At 46.0% G+C, this 21,388-nt stretch overlaps 1 protein-coding gene across 6 annotated transcripts; it reads left to right on the forward strand.

The window, feature by feature from the left end:
• Positions 1-342: 342 nt before the first annotated feature.
• On the forward strand, positions 343-20,148 carry UPP1 (uridine phosphorylase 1). Of its 6 annotated transcripts, none has more exons than XM_053361432.1 (8): positions 343-387; positions 5,533-5,595; positions 13,624-13,741; positions 13,970-14,128; positions 17,655-17,769; positions 17,856-18,065; positions 18,624-18,770; positions 19,853-20,148. In XM_053361432.1, the coding sequence occupies exons 2-8, from the start codon at positions 5,549-5,551 to the stop codon at positions 19,990-19,992; spliced, it is 936 nt and encodes a 311-aa protein (XP_053217407.1). In that variant the 5' UTR covers positions 343-387; positions 5,533-5,548; the 3' UTR covers positions 19,993-20,148. The 6 variants fall into 6 exon arrangements, with proteins under 6 accessions (XP_053217407.1, XP_053217408.1, XP_053217409.1 ...); XM_053361433.1 differs by lacking the exon at positions 343-387 and adding an exon at positions 909-1,184; XM_053361434.1 differs by lacking the exon at positions 343-387 and adding an exon at positions 1,422-1,440.
• Positions 20,149-21,388: the final 1,240 nt, after the last annotated feature.

The following is a 21,388-nucleotide window of genomic DNA, read 5'->3' on the forward strand; positions in this document are numbered from 1 at the left end:
TATTGTGTCAAACTACTAGCTAGATTGTGAAGTAAACTTCAGGAAAGTCCACGCCCTGACCAAGGAGATATTTCTGCTCGCCTTGAGAGCACCTTTCCCTGCCTCTTTGGGCTGGCAAGTTCAGAGGCGCTGTTCCCACAGGCCGGATCCTGCCCTCCCAGGCTGTTCTAAATAGGGAAGCGCGGACCATTTTCTTTGGCAGTGCAGGCCCTCGGCCTTCCCAAGAGAACTTCCTCGCGCTCTTCGGGAAGCTCAGCCTGTGATCGGTGCCCCCCGCCCGCAGGGACCTCGCCGGCCGAGGAAGCGCGGCGGGCGCCGGCAGGAAGGAAGGAAGGAAGGGGCGGCATCTCTGCTGGGCTCCCGGCTGCTGGCCTCGCTCCTCCTCAGGTAGGGGCCTCTCGGGTCTCCTTTCCCGGCCAGAGGCCTCCGGGGGGGGGGGGCGCTTGCTTTGGTGCGTCGCCGCCCCGGGCGAAGGGCGAGGAGGCGCTTCCTTGCCGGCGGAGCGGGGCCGCCCAGCAGCGGGAGAGGCGCCTCCTGCGCCCGTGGGACCCGGGCGACGAGGCAGCGGCGGCGGCGGCCCGAGAGTGTCAGCGCCCGGCGCACCTGCCGCCCAACCCTGGCCGTGTTCCTTCCCCGGCGGGGCTTCGAGGGGTCTTCTCGTTTTGCTATGGGATCCGCACAAAGCCGCCCCCCCCCCCCCGCCCGGCAGCCTGCGCTTCGCCCCAGCTCAACTCCACTCCGCCCATTCAATAAGGGAGGAAATACAATAGAAAGTCCCATGTTGCATCCTGGGAACCGGGCTAGTCGTGTCTTTTGTCTTTTGCTGGATGCGGCTATTGCCCCACTCCGCTAATTCCACTTTGCTTTCAGCAGCCCATAGGGAAAAGATGCAGCTTGCCTTTCCCCACTGATGGTTGCTGAGAAAGCATGCTCGCTGTATTTTTATTAAAATAGCTTGTGGACAGAGCTACTGTTGCTCAAATCGCCTCCATTAAAACAGGCTTCTCACGGACTGGAGCAGGAAAGGAAAAGGAGAGGAAGGGAAGGGAAGCGGACACCTTTCATGCGGCCAGTTCCAAATCCTTGCCTGACTTGGAGCAACTCCCATTGGAGACAATCGGAAACTTCCATTGGTCCAAAATGCAGCAGCCAGATTACTGGCTGGGGTTCCACGCAGACCCCCTGTAACTCCTGTTTTGGTTGCTATTTTGTTTCAAAGCCCAATTCAAGGTGCTCAGATTGGTGTTTAAAGGCCTAAACCACGCAGCCCCAAAATATCTGAAAGACCACTTCCTTCCCTACTACAAAACCTCTTGGGTGCTAAGACCGGCAGTGGGAGCCCTCTTGGTAGTTCCAGCACTCCAGACACTCAGCGTGGTGGCTTGGGAGAGGGCCTCCTCTGTGGCAGCCCCCAAGATGTGGAGATCCCTCCCTACAAAGGTAATAATAATAATAATAATAATAATAATAATAATAATAATAATAATTATTATTTGTACCCCGCCCATCTGGCCAGGTTTCCCCAGCCACTCTGGGTGGCTTCCATAGTACCCAAAAATACACTAAAATATCACATGTTAAAAACTTCCCTGAACAGGGCTGCCTTAAGATGTCTTCTGAATGTCAGGTAGTTGTTTATCGCTTTGACATCTGCTGGAAGGGCATTCCACAGGGCGGGCGCCACTCCCGAGAAGGCCCTCTGCCTGGTTCCCTGTAGCTTTGCTTCTCACAATGAGGGAACCACCAGAAGGCCCTCGGCTCGGCACTGGACCTCAGCGTCTGGGCAGAACGATGGGGGTGGAGACGCTCCTTCAGGTATACTGGGCCGAGGCCGTTTAGGGCTTTAAAGGTCAACACCAACACTTTGAATTGTGCTCGGAAACGTTTGTTGTTGTTGTTTAGTCGTTTAGTCGTGTCCGACTCTTCGTGACCCCATGGACCAGAGCACGCCAGGCACCTCTGTCCTCCACTACCTCCCGCAGTTTGGTCAAACTCATGCTGGTAACCTCGAAAACACTATCCAACCATCTCGTCCTCTGTCGCCCCCTTCTCCTTGTGCCCTCCATCTTTCCCAGCAGCTCGGAAACGTACTGGGAGCCAATGTAGGTCTTTCAAGACCGGTCTCGGTGGCCGCCCCCAGTCACCAGTCTAGCTGCCGCATTCTGGATTAGTTGTAGTTTCCGAGTTACCTTCAAAGGTAGCCCCACGTAGAGCGCATTGCAGTAGTCCAAGCGGGAGATAACTAGAGCATGCACCACTCTGGCGAGACAGTCTGCGGGCAGGGAGGGTCTCAGCCTGCGTACCAGGTGGAGTTGGTAGACAGCTGCCCTAGATACAGAATTGACCTGCACCTCCATGGACAGCTGTGAGTCCAAAATGACTCCCAGGCTGTGCACCTGGTCCTTCAGGGGCACAGTTACTCTATTCAGGACCAGGGAGTCCTCCACACCAGCCCACCCCCTGTCCCCCAAAAACAGTACTTCTGTCTTGTCAGGATACAACTTCAATCCATTAGCCGCCATCCATCCTCCAACCGCCTCCAGCCACTCACACAGGACCTTCACCGTCTTCACTGGTTCTGATTTGAAAGAGAGGTAGAGCTGGGTATCATCTGCATATTGATGGACACCCAGTCCAAACCCCCTGATGATCTCTCCCAGCGGCTTCATATAGATGTTAAAAAGCATGGGGGAGAGGACGGAAGCCTGAGGCACCCCACAAGTGAGGGCCCAGGGGTCTGAACACTCATCCCCCACCACCACTTTCTGAACACGGCCCAGGAGGAAGGAGCGGAACCACTGTATGACAGTGCCCCCAGCTCCCAACCCCTCTAGACAGTCCAGAAGGGTGTTATGGTCGATTGTATCAAAGGCCGCTGAGATATCCATCAGAACTAGGAAACAACTCTCACCTTTGTCCCTAGCTCGCCGGAGATCATCAACCAGTGCGACCAAGGCAGTTTCAGTCCCATGATGAGGCCTGAATCCTGATTGGAAGGGATCCAAATGGACCGCATCCTCCAGGCGTGCCTGGAGTTGTTCAGCAACCACGCGCTCAATCACCTTGCCCAAGAATGGAAGATTTGAGACTGGGCGATAGTTGGCCACACTGGCCGGGTCTAAAGATGGTTTTTTAAGAAGCGGTTTAATGACCGCCTCTTTCAGCGGATCTGGGAATGTTCCCTCACAGAGGGAAGCATTCACCACCCCGCAGAGCCCATCGCTCAGCCCTTCCCGGCTTGCTTTTATTAGCCAGGATGGGCAAGGATCAAGGAGACAGGTGGTTGGTTTCATGCGTCCAAGCAGCCTGTCCACATTCTCGGGGGTAACGGATTGAAATTGATTCCATGCAACTTGACCAGACAGAGCTCTAGCACTCTCCCGCCCCAGCCCTGCTCCCACGGTGGTGTCTAGCTCCTTCCGAATATGAGTGATTTTATCTGCAAAAACTTTGCAAAATTGTTGCAGGAGATCTTGGGGTCTTTACAAGGCTCCGGTGGTAAAGGTGGTTCAGTTAAATTGTGAACCACCTGAAAGAGTCTCCTGCTACTATTTTCTGCAGATGCAATAGAGGCGGTGAATAAGGTCTTCTTCGCCGTCGCTATCGCCACTTGGTAGGCTTGACGTTGAGCTCTAACCTGTGTCTGGTCAGATTCGGAGTGAGTCTTTGCCACCGACGCTCTAGCCATCTCAGCGATTGTTTCATCGCCCTCAGCTCCGAAGAAAACCACGGGGCTGTCCGGGCTCCATGCAATCGGAGAGGACGCTTCGGAGCCAGACAGTCGATAGCCCTGGTTAACTCCGCATTCCAGCGGGCCACCAGGGAATCAGCTGAAAGGCCATCAACATGGGATAAAACATCCCCTACCACTCTCTGGAAACCATTTGGATCCATTAAGTGGCGGGGGCGGACCATCCGAATTGGTCCCACCTCCCTGCAGAGGGGAAGGGTCGTGGAGAAGTCCAGTTGCACCAGGAAGTGATCTGACCATGGCACTTCTTTTGTTTCACTTTTACTTAGTGTCAGATCACCCACGTCACTAGAGGTGAACACCAGGTCTAAGGCATGTCCATGACTATGAGTTGGGCCAAACTTATTCAGGGACAGCCCCATGGAGGCCATGCTTTCCACAAAGTCCCAAGCGGCCCCTTGTAAGGTCGTGTCGGCATGGATGTTAAAATCCCCTAGGACAACTAAACTAGGTGACTCCAGGAGAACATCCGCCACGACCTGAAGCAGCTCGGACAGGGAATCCTTGGTGCAGCAGGGAGGTCGGTACACCAAAAGGAATCCTGTACTGCCCCTATTGCCCAACTTCCAGAACATGCACTCAGAGAACTGGGTCTTCCCAGTAGGACGCCTCATGCAAGCTAATGACTTCCTAAAAATGCAACCCCCCCCTCCCCGCCCACATGACCTGGGTTGCTGTGCGTAAGAGAAACCTGGTGGGCAAGCAGTGGCAAGGACAGGCCCATCTGCTTCCTCCAACCAGGTCTCTGTCACACATGCCAGGTCAAATCCTCCATCCACAATCAGGTTGTGGATGGCAGTGGTTTTATTCATTATTGACCTGGCATTACACAGCAACACCTTCAGGTCATGTGGGTTTCCCCTGTTGATTCCAGTATCCATCCGGTCAAGGCCAGACCCGGAGGCAGGGATAGTCTTCAAACAACGACTAAACCTGCCTCCTCGGTAATGACATGGTCTGGTCTTAGCGTAACTCCGCCTCCTGCCCATGATCACCCAGATCGGATGTCCCAGTGCTTCCCCTCCCTGTGGAACTTGTCCCAGCCATCGTGTTGGCCGGGGCCCCACTCCCAGGCAGCCCTAATCCCGCCCCTTAAAACAAAACACAAACTGCAGAACCAATAAAACAACAAAAAACAAAAACAGAACAATTATACTAAAATTAATCCCCAATCAAATATCCATCCCACCCACCCACCCCCAACAAAGGAAAAAAGGAAAAAAAGAAATAAAAATTTAAAATGCCACCGACTGCTTGAGGACATTTTAAAACACATTAACCACTTGGAACAGGGAAGCAATGGTAGAACACTTCCCACACTTCCCCAATAGTTTGTTCCAAGTCAGGGCCTGGGCCACGTCCCCTGGGCCAGTTGGAAAAGGCCCTGGGAGGGAGCAGGCCCTGCAGTCCTCCCCACAGCCGATGGTCCGCTGTGGTACATCTGGCGACCTCATTATACAGGTTTCTGTGAATGCCGAATGCTTACCCATTGACACCTGAGATGTATCTCTGCAGGCCCCATCTTATTTTTTGTAGTTGCATTTTTAATTGAGAGTTTTTAAACGGCATTTTAAATTGTAACTTGCCCTGGGACATTACAGTGAAGGATGGGTAATAAAGTAAAATAATGAGAGCAATCATAATATTGATAGTAACCAGTATTAATAATAATCTATTTCTGTCTATTTCTGTAGCTGGCAAACCATCTTGTTCCTTATACAATTTTTCACAGTGCTGACCATGTGATGTATATGTCCCATTTCTTAAATTTCCTTCCTCAGAGTCTGACTGAATATCATGGCTTCTGGGGATGCTGTGGAGAAGACCATGAACACATCTTCCACGTAAGAAGTGAATCAAGTGCTATTTAATAGGTTTAGGTATAAATTGCCTCACAAATTGTGGGAGGGGGGAGTAGGGGGACATTACTTTCAAACTTCCATTATATTGCTGTCACACAAGTGGGGGTGGATAAGACGGTGTGGGAAAGGGACATCTGCTTGCCATTGTGCCCTTTCTTCAATTGCCCCGCCTGTTCTTACACTTACTTGACTTTCAAGTAACCTTTAAGAACATGATTTATTGCTGCAAAACCTTTGTTTTCAAGAAATCTTGTCTTGATTGCCTTCTAAATAACAGTCATGCTGTTGTGCCCATAGAAATGTAATTCTGTAAACAGCAGATCAATGAATTAGGGAATTTTGCACATGAGGGCTAGAAAGTATTCAGGCCTTTGTTTGAATGGATGTGGAAGAAGCTGTGGGATTGTGCCTGCTAGCCTTACACCTTAGTGCAATCCGTGTAATGTCTGAAAGCACCTACATGCATATTAACTATGTACACACAGATCTCCCATACATCACGTTGTGTGTGCATAGAGAGCATGGTCAGCGGACGTGACGGGTATAATCCTGCTCCCTCATCACTCTGCATTCTGAAGGGTAGCTACAAGAAAGGAAATCCCAACTAAATCACTGCACAACACACAAGATGCCTCTTAAAGGAAAATAAGCAATCTTTACTAATTTTGAGATGCTGAACACAAAAACGAGGGGAGGTGGGATCTGTTGATCGGTTCCTGTTTAGAAGATACAAAGATGGTCATGCACAAGCAACCCAGGCCACACTGAGTACAGAATTTCATTTGGCAACACTGCATTTCTTTTTTTAAAAAAATATTTTTTATTAAGGATTTTCTTGTTTTACAGAAGTGTAGTGCCTCGTATTTTTCTTCTTCGTCCATGTAACATTTTTACAAATCCGTTTCATTTGTTGAGGCATTGGGGGGAGAAGAAAAAAGAAAGAAAAAAGAAAGGGGGGGTGGAGAGAGGGAAGATGGATGGGGGTGGGGTCGGGTGGCGGTGTTTCTATTATGTTTAATGTATGTAGAGTTTGGTGTCAGCGTTGCTTGTGTTGTTCACTTGTGTTCCTTTGGTGGTGAGAGAGGTTGGGGTTGGCCTAGGGTGTGATTGTTTGCTTGTGATTGGCTGTGGTGATCTTTGTTTTCGTGTGTGAGTGAGGTGGGTGTGTGTTTTGGATCAGGTTAGCCATATTGATTTGTATGCTGTTGGTGGATTATTGTCATTGTCCTGTTGGGCTGTGTATGTGATAAAGGGGAGCCATACCGGGGTGAAGGCGTCTTCTTCTGTTTGTCCCCGTGTCAGTTTCAGTTTATTAGTTAATTTTTCTAGTAGGGCTGTTTCCCATACTATTTGGTACCATTGGTCCATGCTTACTCCTGACAGGTCTCTCCAGTGTCTGGTTATGGTGTTTCTGGCTGCTGAGAGCAGGTGGGTTATGAGTTCTTTGTGGTGTAAATGGGCATTGTTGTCTTGGAAGATGTTTAGTAGGGCCAATTCTGGGGTGATGTCTATTACTTGCTTAGTTATTTTACATATTTCTTGTATGGCTGTTGTCCAGAATAGTTGAATTTTGGGACACTCCCACCACATGTGGAGGTATGTGCCTGTGGAGGTGCACCCTCTCCAGCATTTTGGTGAGGTTCCTGGGTGTATTAGCGCTAGTTTCCTTGGTGTTAGGTACCACCTGTAGGTGAGTTTCAGTGTGAGTTCTTTTCTTTTCGTTGATATGGATTTAAAGGGGGGTTTAGACCACATTCTGGTCCATTGAGTGGGGTTAATCTCATAGCCTATGTCATTCTCCCATTGTTTTTTGATTGCGTCTAGGGGATTTGCGGGGTTTTGGAGTAGTATTTTGTATATTGCGGATACCGTCCCTTTACCGTTTCCCTTTGTTGTTAGGAGGAGGTTTTCGAAGGTTGTCAGGGGCCTAGTTGCTGCTGATTTTACTGTTGGGTTGTTTAAGAGGGCATGTAGTTGGTGTTGTGTTAACCAGGTCATTTGGGTGTCTTCTAGTTTGTCTTGTATTTCTTGTGTTGACAAGGGTTTGTTATTTTTATAAAACTCTATTAGGCGATATAAGCCTTTGGTTCGCCAGGTTTTTATCTGGAGGTTTTGTGCTGCATGGTGGAATAATGGGTGGTACGCCAGGGGGATTAGTGGGGATGGGGTTGGGGATAGTTTGCCTATTCGTGTTTTCCATGCTTTGAGCATGGTCTGTGTGTACCTGTTAAGTGTTGTGGGAATTTTCTTTAGTTTGTTTGGGAGGAGTGGGTATGTTGTGGTGCAGGTGTTTTCAATTGTGTCCCTCTCTAGGTGTACCCATTGTTTTGTCTCATCTTCTAGTATATATGGGATTATATGGCGTATTTGGTTGGCATTGTAATATGCTTCTATGTTGGGGATTCCCCATCCTCCTTCTGAGGTTGGGAGGTGCAGGTATTTGGGGCTTATTCTTGGTTTTTTATGTGAGAAGATGAAAGAGTGTAGTTTTCTCTGCCAACTGCGAAGTTGGGTTGAGGGGATCCAGGTTGGGAGGGTTTGGAATAGGTAGGTTAGTTTTGGGAGTGTGATCATTTTGATCATGGCTATTTTGTCTGAGAGAGTGAAATTCATGTTATTCCATCTCTTTAGGTCTTTGTTAATTTGTCGCCACAGGGGCTTGTAGTTGTGGAGGTACAATTTATTGAGGTTTCTGGTTATTTGTACCCCTAGGTATCTGAACTTGGTGTGGCAAAGTTTTATTTTGGTGACCTTCATGAGTTCTTTTTGGGTGTGAGGAGGGCTGTTGAAGCACATAGCTTCTGACTTTGTGAAATTTACCTGTAGGCCCGACACCATTGCAAATGTGTTGAGTTCTCTGATTAGGGAGGTTGCTGTGCTTATGGGGTCTGGTGTTGTGACCATTAGGTCATCTGCAAAGAGCCCTAATTTATAGGTTCTGCCTTTTATTTCCACTCCCTTGATGTCTGTGGCTGCTCGGATGCGGATTGCTAAGGGTTCCAGAGCCAGGATAAATAAGAAGGGAGACAGTGGGCATCCTTGTTTCGTGCCTCTTTGGATAGCTATAGTATTAGAATCCATATTGTTAGTTCTGCATTTTGCTGAGGCTTGGGAGTATATTTGTTTGAGGATTTGTAGGAAGTTGGGGCCAAATTTCATGTTAGTTAGTACTGCTAATATGTATTTCCACTCCAAGCAATCAAAGGCTTTGAGGATGTCTAGGGACATAATTGTCAATGGGAGTTTGGTTGCCTTGCTGTGTTCGATCAGGTTCAGTAGTTTCCTGATGGGGTCTGTTATATTGCGGCCAGGGACAAAGCCAGTCTGGTCTGGGGCTATTAACTTGTGTAGGAAGATTTTTAGGCGGTTGGCCAAGATTGATGTGAATATCTTGTAGTCTTGGTTTATTAATGAGATTGGGCGGTATGATTCTACTTTAAGGCTATCTTTTAGTGGTTTTGGGATGGAGACTATTTTGGAGTGGGTCCAGGTTTTGGGGATGGGGCCCCCTTTTATGATGTCGTTGAATAGGCGGGTCATGTAGGGCATCAAGGGTTCTTTGAATTTCCTATAGAATTCTGCTGTGAAGCTGTCTGGGCCTGGGGCTTTGTGTGGTTTCAGGTTTTTGAGGACCGCATCTATTTCCTCTGGGGTGATAGGGCTGTCCATGAATTCCTGTTCCTCATCAGTTAGGGTAGGCATGGTCAGTCCTGCTAGAAATGTTCTGATTTCCTTCTCTGGTGGGTTATGGGAGGTGTATAGGTTGGAGTAGAATTCTGCAAATTCTGAGGTTATTTCTTCGGGGGAGAATGTTATGTTGCCGTCTTTTTTGGTGATGCAGTGTATTCTTGTTTTGAGTGCTTTTTTCCTACATCTATTTGCTAGTAATCTGGAGTTTTTCCCTCCATATTCGTAGAAACATTGTTTAGAGTATAGAATGTTGATCATTGTTTTGTTAATTTCTAGGGAGTCTAGTTCTCTCCTTTTTTGTTCTATAAGTTTGAGGAGTTTTTTAGATCCTGTTTGTTTGTAGCGTGATGAGAGGGCTGTGATGTCTTGTTCTATTTTGCTAATTTTTGAGGAGGTTTGTTTTTTAAGGAATGTTTTCTCTTTTATGCAAGCTCCTCTGGTGACCGCTTACATTGCGTCCCATAGGAGGGGGGTTGTTATATTGTCTACATCGTTTTCCTTGAAGTAGTTTTGGAGGGTTTTTGTGAGACTCTCTCTAATTTGTTTGTTTGTAGTTAGGATGGGACTGAAGGACCATGATGGGGTGGTTTGTGTTCCTTCTCCTATTTTAACGATGACTTCTACTGGGGCGTGATATGTGATTTTAATGTTACCTATGTTTGTTGATTCTACTGAGGGGATCAGACCCTGTGTGAGTAGAATGCTGTCCAGTCTGGACACTGTATCATGGCGTCTCGATTGGAATGTATGGCTGATGTCTCCCGGGTTTTGCTCACCCCAAATGTCGTAGAGACCCCTGTTTTTTAGCATTTTTTGTAACTTGTAAGAGTTCCTAGTTGTTGGGGGTTTCCTTCGGAGGAAGGTTGCCCATGGGGTTGTGGGGTGGATATCTTTCAGGGATAAACCTTTCATATTTAGATTGAGGTCCCCTCCTAGGATTGCTTCCCCTTCAGAGAAGGAGAGGAATTTGTTTAGTGTCTTCTGGAAGAATTCTAATTGTTTCGTGTTTTGGGCATATATGGAGCCGATTGTCAGTTTGATTTTGCCATCTACTGTCCCTTTAGCGAAAATGAACCTGCCTTTTTTGTCCTTGAGGACTGTTGTGGCAGTGAAGTTCAGGTCTCTACTGAGTATTATGGCTACACCACGAGCTTTCCCTGAGCCTTGTGCGACCCACTGTTGACTGAAGCGGGGGTTGCTCAGGAGTTTGCTGCCTTTGGGTGGGTTGTGTATTTCTTGTAGGAAGGTGATGTGTGGTTTCATGGTGTTTATGTATGAGGTGATGCGTTTTCTTTTGATGGGGTTTCCCAGCCCCCTCACATTTAATGTGATTGCTTTTAGGTTAGCCATCTTGCTTATCTATTATGTGGGGCGATTCCCTGCCAACCCGTTCGGGTTGTCTTGTGTCTCTCTCTTCGTGTTGTTTAAAGAACCAGTGGGGTTGCGCTGACCTAGGGTGTGGTGGGTGGGGGGCTAGTGGGATTAGAGTGAGATTTGGGTTAAAGAGTAGGGGATAAGTTGTAGGGAGTTTCCTATATGTAGTCATATAGGTGTTTGTTTGGGGTATTTTGGGCCATCTGGCATTTAGCCGGTTGGTCCTAGGTCTCAGCTGGTGTGGAGGGCCGTGTTCAAGGGCAGGCCATCCTCCCTGTTGTTTGCGATGGGGGGTGATCAGCGAGACAGTGTGAAGTGACTTTGTAACGTCGCTGTCAGGTATAAGGTTCGTAAGCAATGTTGCCAATGTTATGAGCAACATTGTTGGTGTGTTGGGGTGGGGATGTGGGTGCTGGTACGCTCTGGTGCCACCATAGTGCTGGATGGGTATCAGATTTTAGCCTGATTGTGGGTTGTGTTATTAAGGTTGGAGTTGTTTTTCCTTAGTATGGAGTATGAGGATGTTGAAGGTGTGGGTGATGGGGAGTGTGGTTGAGGTCGTCTGGACTGGTGTTGGGGTGGGGATTTCTGTGGGGGTGCGGGGCTGGGGGGGATGTTGATTGTGTTAACCAAATCTATGTTTTGGGGGGGGAGAGAGGGGGAGGGGGGGAAATCACCAGTCCTTCAGTTTGTGGTTTTTCCCTGGTTGCTTCATTCAGCTGGGGTTGTTGTTGTTGTAGGGTTGTCCATCTGCGATGAATTGGTTTGGTTAATCTTGGTCTGGTTTCTTGTGTCGTATGGCCGGCGGGACGGTTCTGAGCATGATGCTTGCCTGTATTGGTTTGCGTTGTTGTGCCGCTTCTGTTGTTTCTTTTTCTTCTGTACCGTCGTCCAGTTGTTTGCTGTTGTTTCCTCGTGGTTGGGGCTGTCACTTGGTGGGTTTGTCGGTTGCCATTCCGGTGGGAGGTCGAGTTCAAGGTTCTTTAGTAGTTGCAGGGCCTCAGGTATGTTGGTAGCCATGTGTTGTGTTGTATTGGTTGTTACAATGAGGCGGAAGGGGAAGCCCCATCGGTATTTGATCCCTGCTTGTTGGAGACGCTGGGTGCATGGGCGCAGGCTTTTCTTCCGGTTTAGGGTATCCTGAGATAGGTCCTGTAGGGCCAGAATGGGGGTTTCTCCATATCGAAGGTTACTTGAGTTTCTGAGGTGGTGCCATATCTCTTCCTTCTTTTTGTAGCGTGTGAAGCATACAATGATGTCTCTTGGGGGGGCGCTGGGTTTTGGCATAGGTTTTAGGGCTCTGTGAGCCCTCTCCAAGTCAGCTGCCTCAAGTTTCAGGCTTGGGATTGTGTTTTTCAGCCAGCGTATAATTAGGTCTGCTGGGCTTTTCTCCTCTGTTTTTTCAGGAAAGTTGCGGAAGCGGATGTTACAACGTCTATTGCGGTCTTCAAGGTCGGCTTGCTTAATTTTCATCTCTCTGTGTTCTGCTTCCATTTGGTTTACCAGTTCGTCCAGTTTCTTGTTCACACGTGCGTTCTCCTCCCGGTATTGCTCTATTATTCTTTCTTGCATTTGGTTTTTGTTCTCTAGAGCTTCCACTTTGGAGGTTAGGTTGTTGATTAGTACCTGCATGGGAGCCATTGTGGCCTTCAGTGTTTCTTCTAATCGTGCTTCTAATCTTGCTTCCATTTCCCTCAGATCTCGTTTCGTTATTGGGTGGTCATCATCTTGAAGGGGAGTTACCATCTTAGCATTGTTTGCCATCTCCCTGGTTGGTGTCATCTCAGTCTCCCTTATAGTTTTGGTTTGAGGTTGGCTTGGCGTCCACTTGGGGTAGGGCGTGTGGTGGTTAGGAGTTGTGGCAGTGGTGATTCCTGAGTATTGTTGGGTTGCTGAGCTGATCAGGCTTTGGCTGGTGGCTTTTACAGAGCGTTTGGATTAGCTGGTCATTTGTGTCACTTCTAGCCTGTGTTTTAAGAACTTCTCTTGGGTTTTCTGTAGTTGCCTCAGCGATGCCGCCGAGGCTGGGGGGGAGGGTAGGTAAGCAGAGATGGGTAGACTAATGGACCGGCAACACTGCATTTCAAGCTTCTGGTTGCGACATACGGTGCCATCTTGCACCAGCTCATCAGGTACACCAGGACCAATGGCATGCAGCTGAGTAGTGCAGTTGAGTCATGACATTGTGGCTTTAGGATTGCAGTGTGGCGTTATGATTAGAGTGTTGGACTGGGACCTGAGGAAGCTGGGTTCGAATCCCCACTCAGCCATGAAGCTCCCTCGGTGACCTTGGAGTCAGTCACCATCTTTTAGCCAAACCTACCTCACAGGGTTGTTGTGAGGAGGAAATGGGGAGGAGGAGAACCATGGACACCAGAACAATAACAACAACAACAACAATAATAATAATAGTGGCAAATAAATAACTAAGCAATCATTAGTATAAAGCAAAGTATCAACTGGTGAGCAAGTCATTTGTGCGACTTTGTGGGCTACTCTCCCATTTACCCTGCATCATACGTTCTACACAAGTGATCACTGCAGTGTAAATCCGTCCGTAGTGATGCCTCGTAAATGTGTTAATAGTGCAGATAACTTTTGTTACATTTGCGGGGAAGTGACATCTGCAAGCCAGGAAAAAGGCCGCCACTCCAATGGTGAAAAATGCATATCAGCTTTATTCTGGATGGTGACAGAGCAAACTCCAGCCCATCTCCTTCCCTTCTCCAGTCTGGCTGGTTCCTTCACTGAGTCCCTGGGCAGGCACAGCTGAGTTAGGTGGGCCCAACGCCACTCTTGGTAATACGATATGTGAGACAATTCTAAACATTCAAGGCTGTGATCCAGAAGAATCCTAATTGTCCAGACGTTATACTTGTTGCCTTGTTTAAAGATGCTCGTTCTGCTGCTATAAAGTCATACTATGTTTCTCCCTTCTTTTGACAGGGAAACCCCCATTCGTGTCCCAAATCAACATCTTGAGAAGATGAGCGATGACATCCTGTACCATTTCGCTCTGGGGACTGGCACCCATGACTTCCCTGCCTTGTTTGGAGATGTAAAGGTTTGGAGATGTAAATGGTGCTGGTGACAACAAGGTCGCAGGGTTGATCCCCATGTGGGGCAGCTGCATATTCCTGCATTGTCTAGTGTGAATTGTTAAAAGGTGTCTTTGTAGCATGAACAGGCTTTTCATATTTCTATTTTTAAAATGTTTTTAAAAATGCATTGTTAAATATTTCCATAGTTAGCGTTAATATTCTTACAGTTTCCTCTCTTTGATCTTGCCTAGTTTGTGTGTGTTGGAGGAAGCCCTTCACGAATGAAAGCTTTTATTACCTACATAGCTGAAGAGCTGGGAGTTGGCAGCCCAGGCCAGGACTACCCCAATATCTGCGCAGGAACTGATCGTTACGCGATGTACAAAGCAGGGCCAGTGCTATCCATCAGTGTAAGTGGGCCAGGTATTTGTGGGCATGCAATACATTGTCTATCAATTAAAACTGAATTTTCTCTTTTAAAAATATCTCTAAATGATCATTAATGCATTATTAGATTAGATTTGTATATATACAAACTGCATATGTACAATTGACAAAGGACACAAAACTGGGGGCTACTGGGGGCTTTGGGCTTGTGCTTTGTGTTCCTCTGGAGCAGCCTTTCTCAACCTGTGGGTCCCCAGATGTTGTTGAACTACAACTCCCATCACCCCTGGCTAGCAAGGCCAGAGCTCAGGGATGATGGGAGTTGTAGTCCAACAACATCTGGGGACCCACAGGTTGAGAACCACTGCGGAGGCTCCAGGACAGGACAGCCTCTCACAGTGGAGAGGTTCCTTCCTTTGGCTTCCAGGCAGAAACTAAGACCATCCAAGGGAGCTTTCTGGCATGCCCAAACTCGGCACTAAGCAGGAACACTCCTCCCCTGTCAGGAGATGGGTGATCCTTAGCACTGGGCTCAGGAAAGCATTCAGATGTGCCAACCAGCTCCCTGCAGAGTGCTGTTGCGCCCAAACTCAGCACTGAATAACAGAGAGAAATCTCTTCCCTTCCCTTTTAAGCACAATCAGTCTTAACGAGGAAGAGGAAAAATGTAACTGTGTTACAATGATCACAAGAAATTTTGCATGTAAAACACATATTAGTTACTATCTCATCACATTTTCTTAATGGTAAAAATGGTAAAAAGAAAAGAATAAAGTTAAAGAATATAGATTTTTCTTTTCATTTGTTGAGATGGAAAAAAGCACATGTTTTGTGGTCAACATTACACACTAAACCAATGTACATTTTATTGTCCTAAGCTCACCTGATTTTCCTCCTAACATAAAATGTCTTGTCAGTTCACCAGATGAGAAGGCAAAGCTATCAGTACACTAAAGGGTCATTAACCTGTTCTTTATTTTCTTGCAGAGGTGCTTAACTGAGCTTCAGGGGGCGAAATAGAGAAACCCTGAGTCACCTTGCATGTCATACTTCTGCTTGTTTTTATTCACATGTAAAATGCCATTGTGAAAACCTGTTGCCAAATGATAAAATTTGGGGAAATAACTTTAAAATTTTATAGAACATGCTAACAATATAATGGCACGCGGGTGGCGCTGTAGGTAAAACCTCAGTGCCTAGGGCTTGCCGATCGCATGGTCGGCGGTTCGAATCCCCGCGGCGGGGTGAGCTCACGTCTTTCGGTCCCAGCGCCTGCCAACCTAGCAGTTCGAAAGCACCTTAAGTGCAAGTAGATAAATAGGTACCTCACCTTTAACAATATAATAAAATGAAAAATGAGTCTATTTGTTGACATTTTCATGGAATTACCCAGGAATCCATGAAAATATTCCCAAATTAATTTACAGGTGGCATGTTACACCCATTAAATTGAGTGATATACGGATTATAGAACAAAGAATGCTGGAGAGGCTATAACACAAAAGGAACTTTCTACCACTTGTGGTGGGATTGCTCTACAGTCAATCAATTTTTGTGAAAGGTATTTGAGGAAATTGGCAAAGCTAAAAGCTTCCATAGTTGTTGCTATTGCTGTTTGATAATCAATATTATCAGTCTGACATCAATACCAGGGAAGGTTCTGGAGCAGATCATTAAGCAAACAGTCTGTGAGCACCTAGAAAGGAATGCTGTGATCACCAATAGTCAGCATGGATTTCTGAAAAATAAGTCATGTTAGACGAACCTGATCTCGTTTTTTGACAGAATTACAAGCCTGGTAGATGAAGGGAACGCAGTGGATTGCCTGCCTTGATTTCAGCAAGGCATTTGACAAGGTGCCCCATGATATTCTTGTAAAGAAGCTGGTAAAATGCGGTCTTGACTATGCTACCACTCAGTGGATTTGTAACTGGCTGACTGACCGAACCCAAAGGGTGCTCATCAATGGTTCCTCTTCATCCTGGAGAAGAGTGACTAGTGGGGTGCCACAGGGATCTGTCTTGGGCCCGGTCTTATTCAACATCTTTATCAATGACTTGGATGATGGACTCAAGGGCATCCTGATCAAATTTGCAGATGACACCAAACTGGGAGGGGTGGCTAACACCCCAGAGGACAGGATCACACTTCAAAACGACCTTGACAGATTAGAGAACTGGGCCAAAACAAACAAGATGAATTTTAACAGGGAGAAATGTAAAGTATTGCACTTGGGCAAAAAAAATGAGAGGCACAGATACAAGATGGGTGACACCTGGCTTGAGAGCACTACATGTGAAAAGGATCTAGGAGTCTTGGTTGACCACAAACTAGACATGAGCCAACAGTGTGACGCGGCAGCTAAAAAAGCCAATGCAATTCTGGGCTGCATCAATAGGAGTATAGCATCTAGATCAAGGGAAGTAATAGTGCCACTGTATTCTGCTCTGGTCAGAGCTCACCTGGAGTACTGTGTCCAGTTCTGGGCACCACAGTTCAAGAAGGACACTGACAAACTGGAACGTGTCCAGAGGAGGGCAACCAAAATGGTCAAAGGCCTGGAAACGATGCCTTATGAGGAACGGCTAAGGGAGCTGGGCATGTTTAGCCTGGAGAAGAGGAGGTTAAGGGGTAATATGATAGCCATGTTCAAATATATAAAAGGATGTCACATAGAGGAGGGAGAAAGGTTGTTTTCTGCTGCTCCAGAGAAGCGGACACGGAGCAATGGTTCCAAACTACAAGAAAGAAGATTCCACCTAAACATTAGGAAGAACTTCCTGACAGCAAGAGCTGTTTGACAGTGGAATTTGCTGCCAAGGAGTGTGGTGGAGTCTCCTTCTTTGGAGGTCTTTAAGCAGAGGCTTGACAACCATATGTCAGGAGTGCTCTGATGGTGTTTCCTGCTTGGCAGGGGGTTGGACTCAATGGCCCTTGTGGTCTCTTCCAACTCTATGATTCTATGATTCTATGAATATGCTGATATACCTTACAAGGTTTTTGATAACTTTCATGTTAGTGACGGCTCACCAACTGATTGCTAAACACTGGGGAAATGGCCTATTTCTAGATGGTGCACTAACCTTTGGCAAATGGTCCTGGCTGAGAAATTAACAGGTAGTTTAAAAGCTCTGAAGGGTTTAAATAAAATTGCCTTTGATGATGCGTCATGTTGCTTTCTTGCTGGTGTGAATAAATGTAGCCACACTATAGTTCCTCCACTTTTTGGAGAGACTCTTTTAGTTAATATACCGTACTTGACTTCACATTGTACACTCTTGCAACCGCAAGTCTCTTTATCATTAATATTTGCTACTATGGTTATCTGCAGACCGTATTTTGAAAATCTCCGAATAAAAAATGGCTTTAGTGCAATATTTTCTTTCAGGATAAATGCTTTGCTGGCTTCCTGCTTCAATCCTTCAATATAGTAGAAGGTTGTAACCATCAAAATAGTTATTTTCTTCCTTTCCCACATCCCCACAATAACCTAGAATAGAATGATTTATTCACTATGAATTTTCCCCACCCCCCCTTTTTGCATTTCAGCATGGAATGGGGATTCCTTCCATTGCTATCATGCTGCACGAACTCTTCAAGCTGCTGTGTCATTCCAAGTGTTCCAATGTAACCATTATTCGTATCGGCACATCTGGGGGAATAGGTATTTCTCATGCCCTTACTACTTTAAAGCAAAAAATGAAATGAAATCACAGTTATTGGTTTATGAAACATATATTTGAAATGTAGGTTTGGCACCAGGATCTGTGGTGATCACCAAGCAATCTGTAGATGCCACCTTCAAACCTCAGTTTGAACAGTTTGTTCTGGGAAAGCCTGTATATCGTAGCACAAACTTAGACGAGGAACTGGCTCAGGACTTGATGGAGTGTGCCAAGGAACTGGATCAATTCAAAACAGTCATTGGGAACACCATGTGCACTCTGGATTTCTATGAAGGTAAGGCTGAAAGGGTGCAACCATATTCATGAACAACAAAGCAAAGGAAACAGAAGAGAAGCAAAACATTAAAAATGTTCACTAAACATGTGCATTTAAAAACAAAACGGAATAATATTGAAACAATAAAATCAGAATATTTGGATAATTAAACCAATAGTCCCCCCACAAGTCTGACCTAGTTTACACAAGCAGAATCTTGATAGGTTAAAGGAACAGCTTCACCTTGCATTTTAGACTACATGTGAGGGGATTATTCTCATAGTTGAATGCTTCCCCATGAAAAATAACACATATAACTGATGGTGTGGCCTCATTCTCAGAACTATGTTCTGATCTGCACATTGGTCCAAGTAAGGTGGAGGGAAATGGGACGGTTTGGTCCCAAATGCAGAGTGAGCTAAAATCTTCCCCAGCCATACAGTAGCTCTGGTTCCATCCATTTGCCAAAGTTCAAGCAGTGAGGCGGGTATAGCTGATCAGGCAGTTCAACTCCATGGGGTATTATTGTAGAGATTTCATTGCATGTATTAAAATCTTCATTTCATACATTTGTAGGCCAAGCTCGTCTTGATGGCGCAATCTGCTCATACACTGAGGAAGAGAAGGCACAATATTTAATGGCAGCTTACAAGGCCGGAGTCAGGAATATTGAGATGGAATCTTCTGTTTTTGCAGCCATGTGCAATATTATTGGTATCAAAGGTAAGCAGCACATGTGTCCAGTCTTACATAATTCACTAGTTTCAACAGTCAATAGTTTATCATGTAATTCATAGCCACAGAGGAGTTTTAATATTGATCATACATGCTGAGTATTTTAATGCTTTAGTATAATTTTTAATCAATAATTCCAGGTGCAATCCATAATAGTTTATCTAAGGCTGGAGACAGACAATAGTTTGAAAAGTTAAGTCTGAAAATCTTGGGCTCAGTTTTTCTTTCAAAGCTCTAAGCCTCTTGCCCTACATTCCGAATCCAGAATAACAGCATATTTCAGAACTATTGCTGTGTCCATTAGACCTTCTCTTATTTTGACCAAAACATGCATCACAGTTCATGTTTGATGTTTGTCTGATGTTTCCAACTGATTTGATGCCACTTGCAGTTTATACTGCTTCCTTCCCTTGCTTGATTTATGATTTGGCCCTTTTCTGGTCCTAAGCAGCTCATGTGGGATGCTTGATAGTCTCCCGTTACCCCTAATTTGATCTCAGTCGAAGTTCAACATATGTCCGCAGTGCAGAATTTCCACTAATTAGCCATGACATGATTAAGAATGCTTTTATGTTTGAAGGTGAAGAATCTTTAACTAGATCCAAATTTCAGAACCACAGAAAGAAAGCTTTAAAGTATCCTATTTTTTAAAAAATATAAGAACAAATCACAAGAGCTGGTTCTGTGGGGAAAAGTGAGGTAGCAGCAAATACACCACAGCAAAGATCTGATGAGTTATGTCCTGCTGACCACAGCTCCCTGAGGAACAAAATAACCACCCCGTGTGCACAGAGGAACTTCCTTGCTCTTCTGTTTTTTGAATCTGGAGGTGAAACAGCCTATGGGCTAGTTAACAAATGCCCAATTCCTGCTGAAGGTTTTGTTTCCATTGTGAATTGGCTTTATCTGTCACTTTTCCCAATGTTTGACTGTTTCTTTCTTTGCTGGGTTAATTCATCAGTTTCAGTTCATCTTATCCTGGGTAAAGTGTCCTTTTCCCCACATGGTTTGTAGTGTTATTTTCAAGTAACCTCTGTGTATTGGTCTTGGGTTTTGCTTTATAAACGCAGGTGCTGTGGTCTGTGTAACACTTCTGAACCGACTGGAGGGCGACCAAATCTCAACCCCCCACGATGTGCTGGGTGAATACCAGAAGAGGCCGCAGATATTGGTGGGGCACTGGATTAAGAAACGTCTTCGGAAAAAGTGACATTGACATTCTTAGTTAGCTTTATACTGTAAATAAATACAAAACTCAACATTTCTTCATTTTGAATTCATGATAAATAACCTTTAACTTAGGGGTGACAAGCTTTTTTGGGGGCTGAGAGCACATTTACCCCATGCTCAGGCTCCCGGGGATCACATTTCTTTCTTTCTTTTTGAAAAATAATTTTTTATTAACAGACCAATCAAATCAAATCACATTAATTCCAAATTACAAAGCCAAATGTTAAATTTTTGTTGGTGGTACCCATATTTCAAGTTCCGAAAGGGATCCAATCATCTTGTTGCTGCTGCTTTAATGTCCACAAATCTGTCCAAATGATGTTCACAATTCTATCCAATCCATTCTTGTTGTTTTCCACATCTCTTCTTGTTATTTTCATATATTTTTCCTTTCTTTTTGTGACCTCTGATAGTCTCCACAAGCGAGTTGAAACCAATTGTAGTCCTGCGTGGGTTTTTCCATTCATCCAAGAGTCATATTCAGACGGCTGCCGCTTTTCATCACTTCCATAAAGAAACACACTCTTGCCGTCTACTCGTTAATCTTCACAGGTCTGTCACTCCCTTTCTCAATCTTCTGAGGAGGTTCTGCCAGGAATCCCATATGAAAACAAATCCATAGCTTCCTCCTCCTCAATCATCAATCTTTCGACAAAACCTGCCAACATGGCGACTCAGTTTTTATTGCTGCGCCATTCCAAAAGCCCTTATTCTTTTCCGGATCTCCATAAGCCAAACTTTTGGTTAATAATTCATTTCCACACAGTTTTTAATCATCCCGCTTAGGTCAGTAATGCGATGGTTCTTTCTTGGGGAGGGGTTCTTGGGTAATCACATAGAAGAAAAGAAAAAGTTTTCCCCCCCTTCCAGTCCCGTTCTGACATACCAACCCTTTGATGTATCTTCTTCATGATATATTCCTGTTAAATCCAACCCGTCGCTCTACTTCACAGAGGTCACTTCAGTTAGCAGTCTTAATTCCCGTTCTTCACTTGAAATATGTACATTTGCTTCTCTCTAATTGTTTATTTCGCGCTCGTGCAGCCAGCTTGCGCGATCAGAGACAGCGTCCGGGAGAGCCGGCCCCCACGGGGGCTGTGCGCCTAGTGCCTTCACCCTCTTCTTTCGAACTCAGGGGTGATTTATGGCAACTGCAGGCGAGGCAGTGTTTCCCCATTCCCTGGGGTAACAAGGGAGGCTGCATACTCCCATATCAGCCTCTTAATTACCCTGTGTGAGCCGGAGAGATGGTATTGTTGTGAGATAAGATGGCGCCCGGCACGCTTCTGCTGCGCCGATGGACGTCTGTGCCGATAGAAAAAACTTGAGCTCCCTTAGCTCTCTTAGCAAAGTCCTTAGCAGAGTTTTGCAGCGGC

This window comes from Podarcis raffonei, chromosome 13 (genome assembly GCF_027172205.1).
Source record: "Podarcis raffonei isolate rPodRaf1 chromosome 13, rPodRaf1.pri, whole genome shotgun sequence".
NCBI lineage: Eukaryota > Metazoa > Chordata > Lepidosauria > Squamata > Lacertidae > Podarcis > Podarcis raffonei.

What these genes read in the sequence shown, in the direction of transcription:
- UPP1 (XM_053361432.1), top strand. Translation starts at nt 5,549, where the DNA reads ATGGCTTCTGGGGATGCTGTGGAGAAGACCATGAACACATCTTCCAC. An exon ending in CACTCTGGATTTCTATGAAG is followed by an intron (nt 18,066 to 18,623) that starts GTAAGGCTGAAA and finishes ATACATTTGTAG; the next exon opens with GCCAAGCTCGTCTTGATGGC. An exon ending in CAATATTATTGGTATCAAAG is followed by an intron (nt 18,771 to 19,852) that starts GTAAGCAGCACA and finishes TTATAAACGCAG; the next exon opens with GTGCTGTGGTCTGTGTAACA.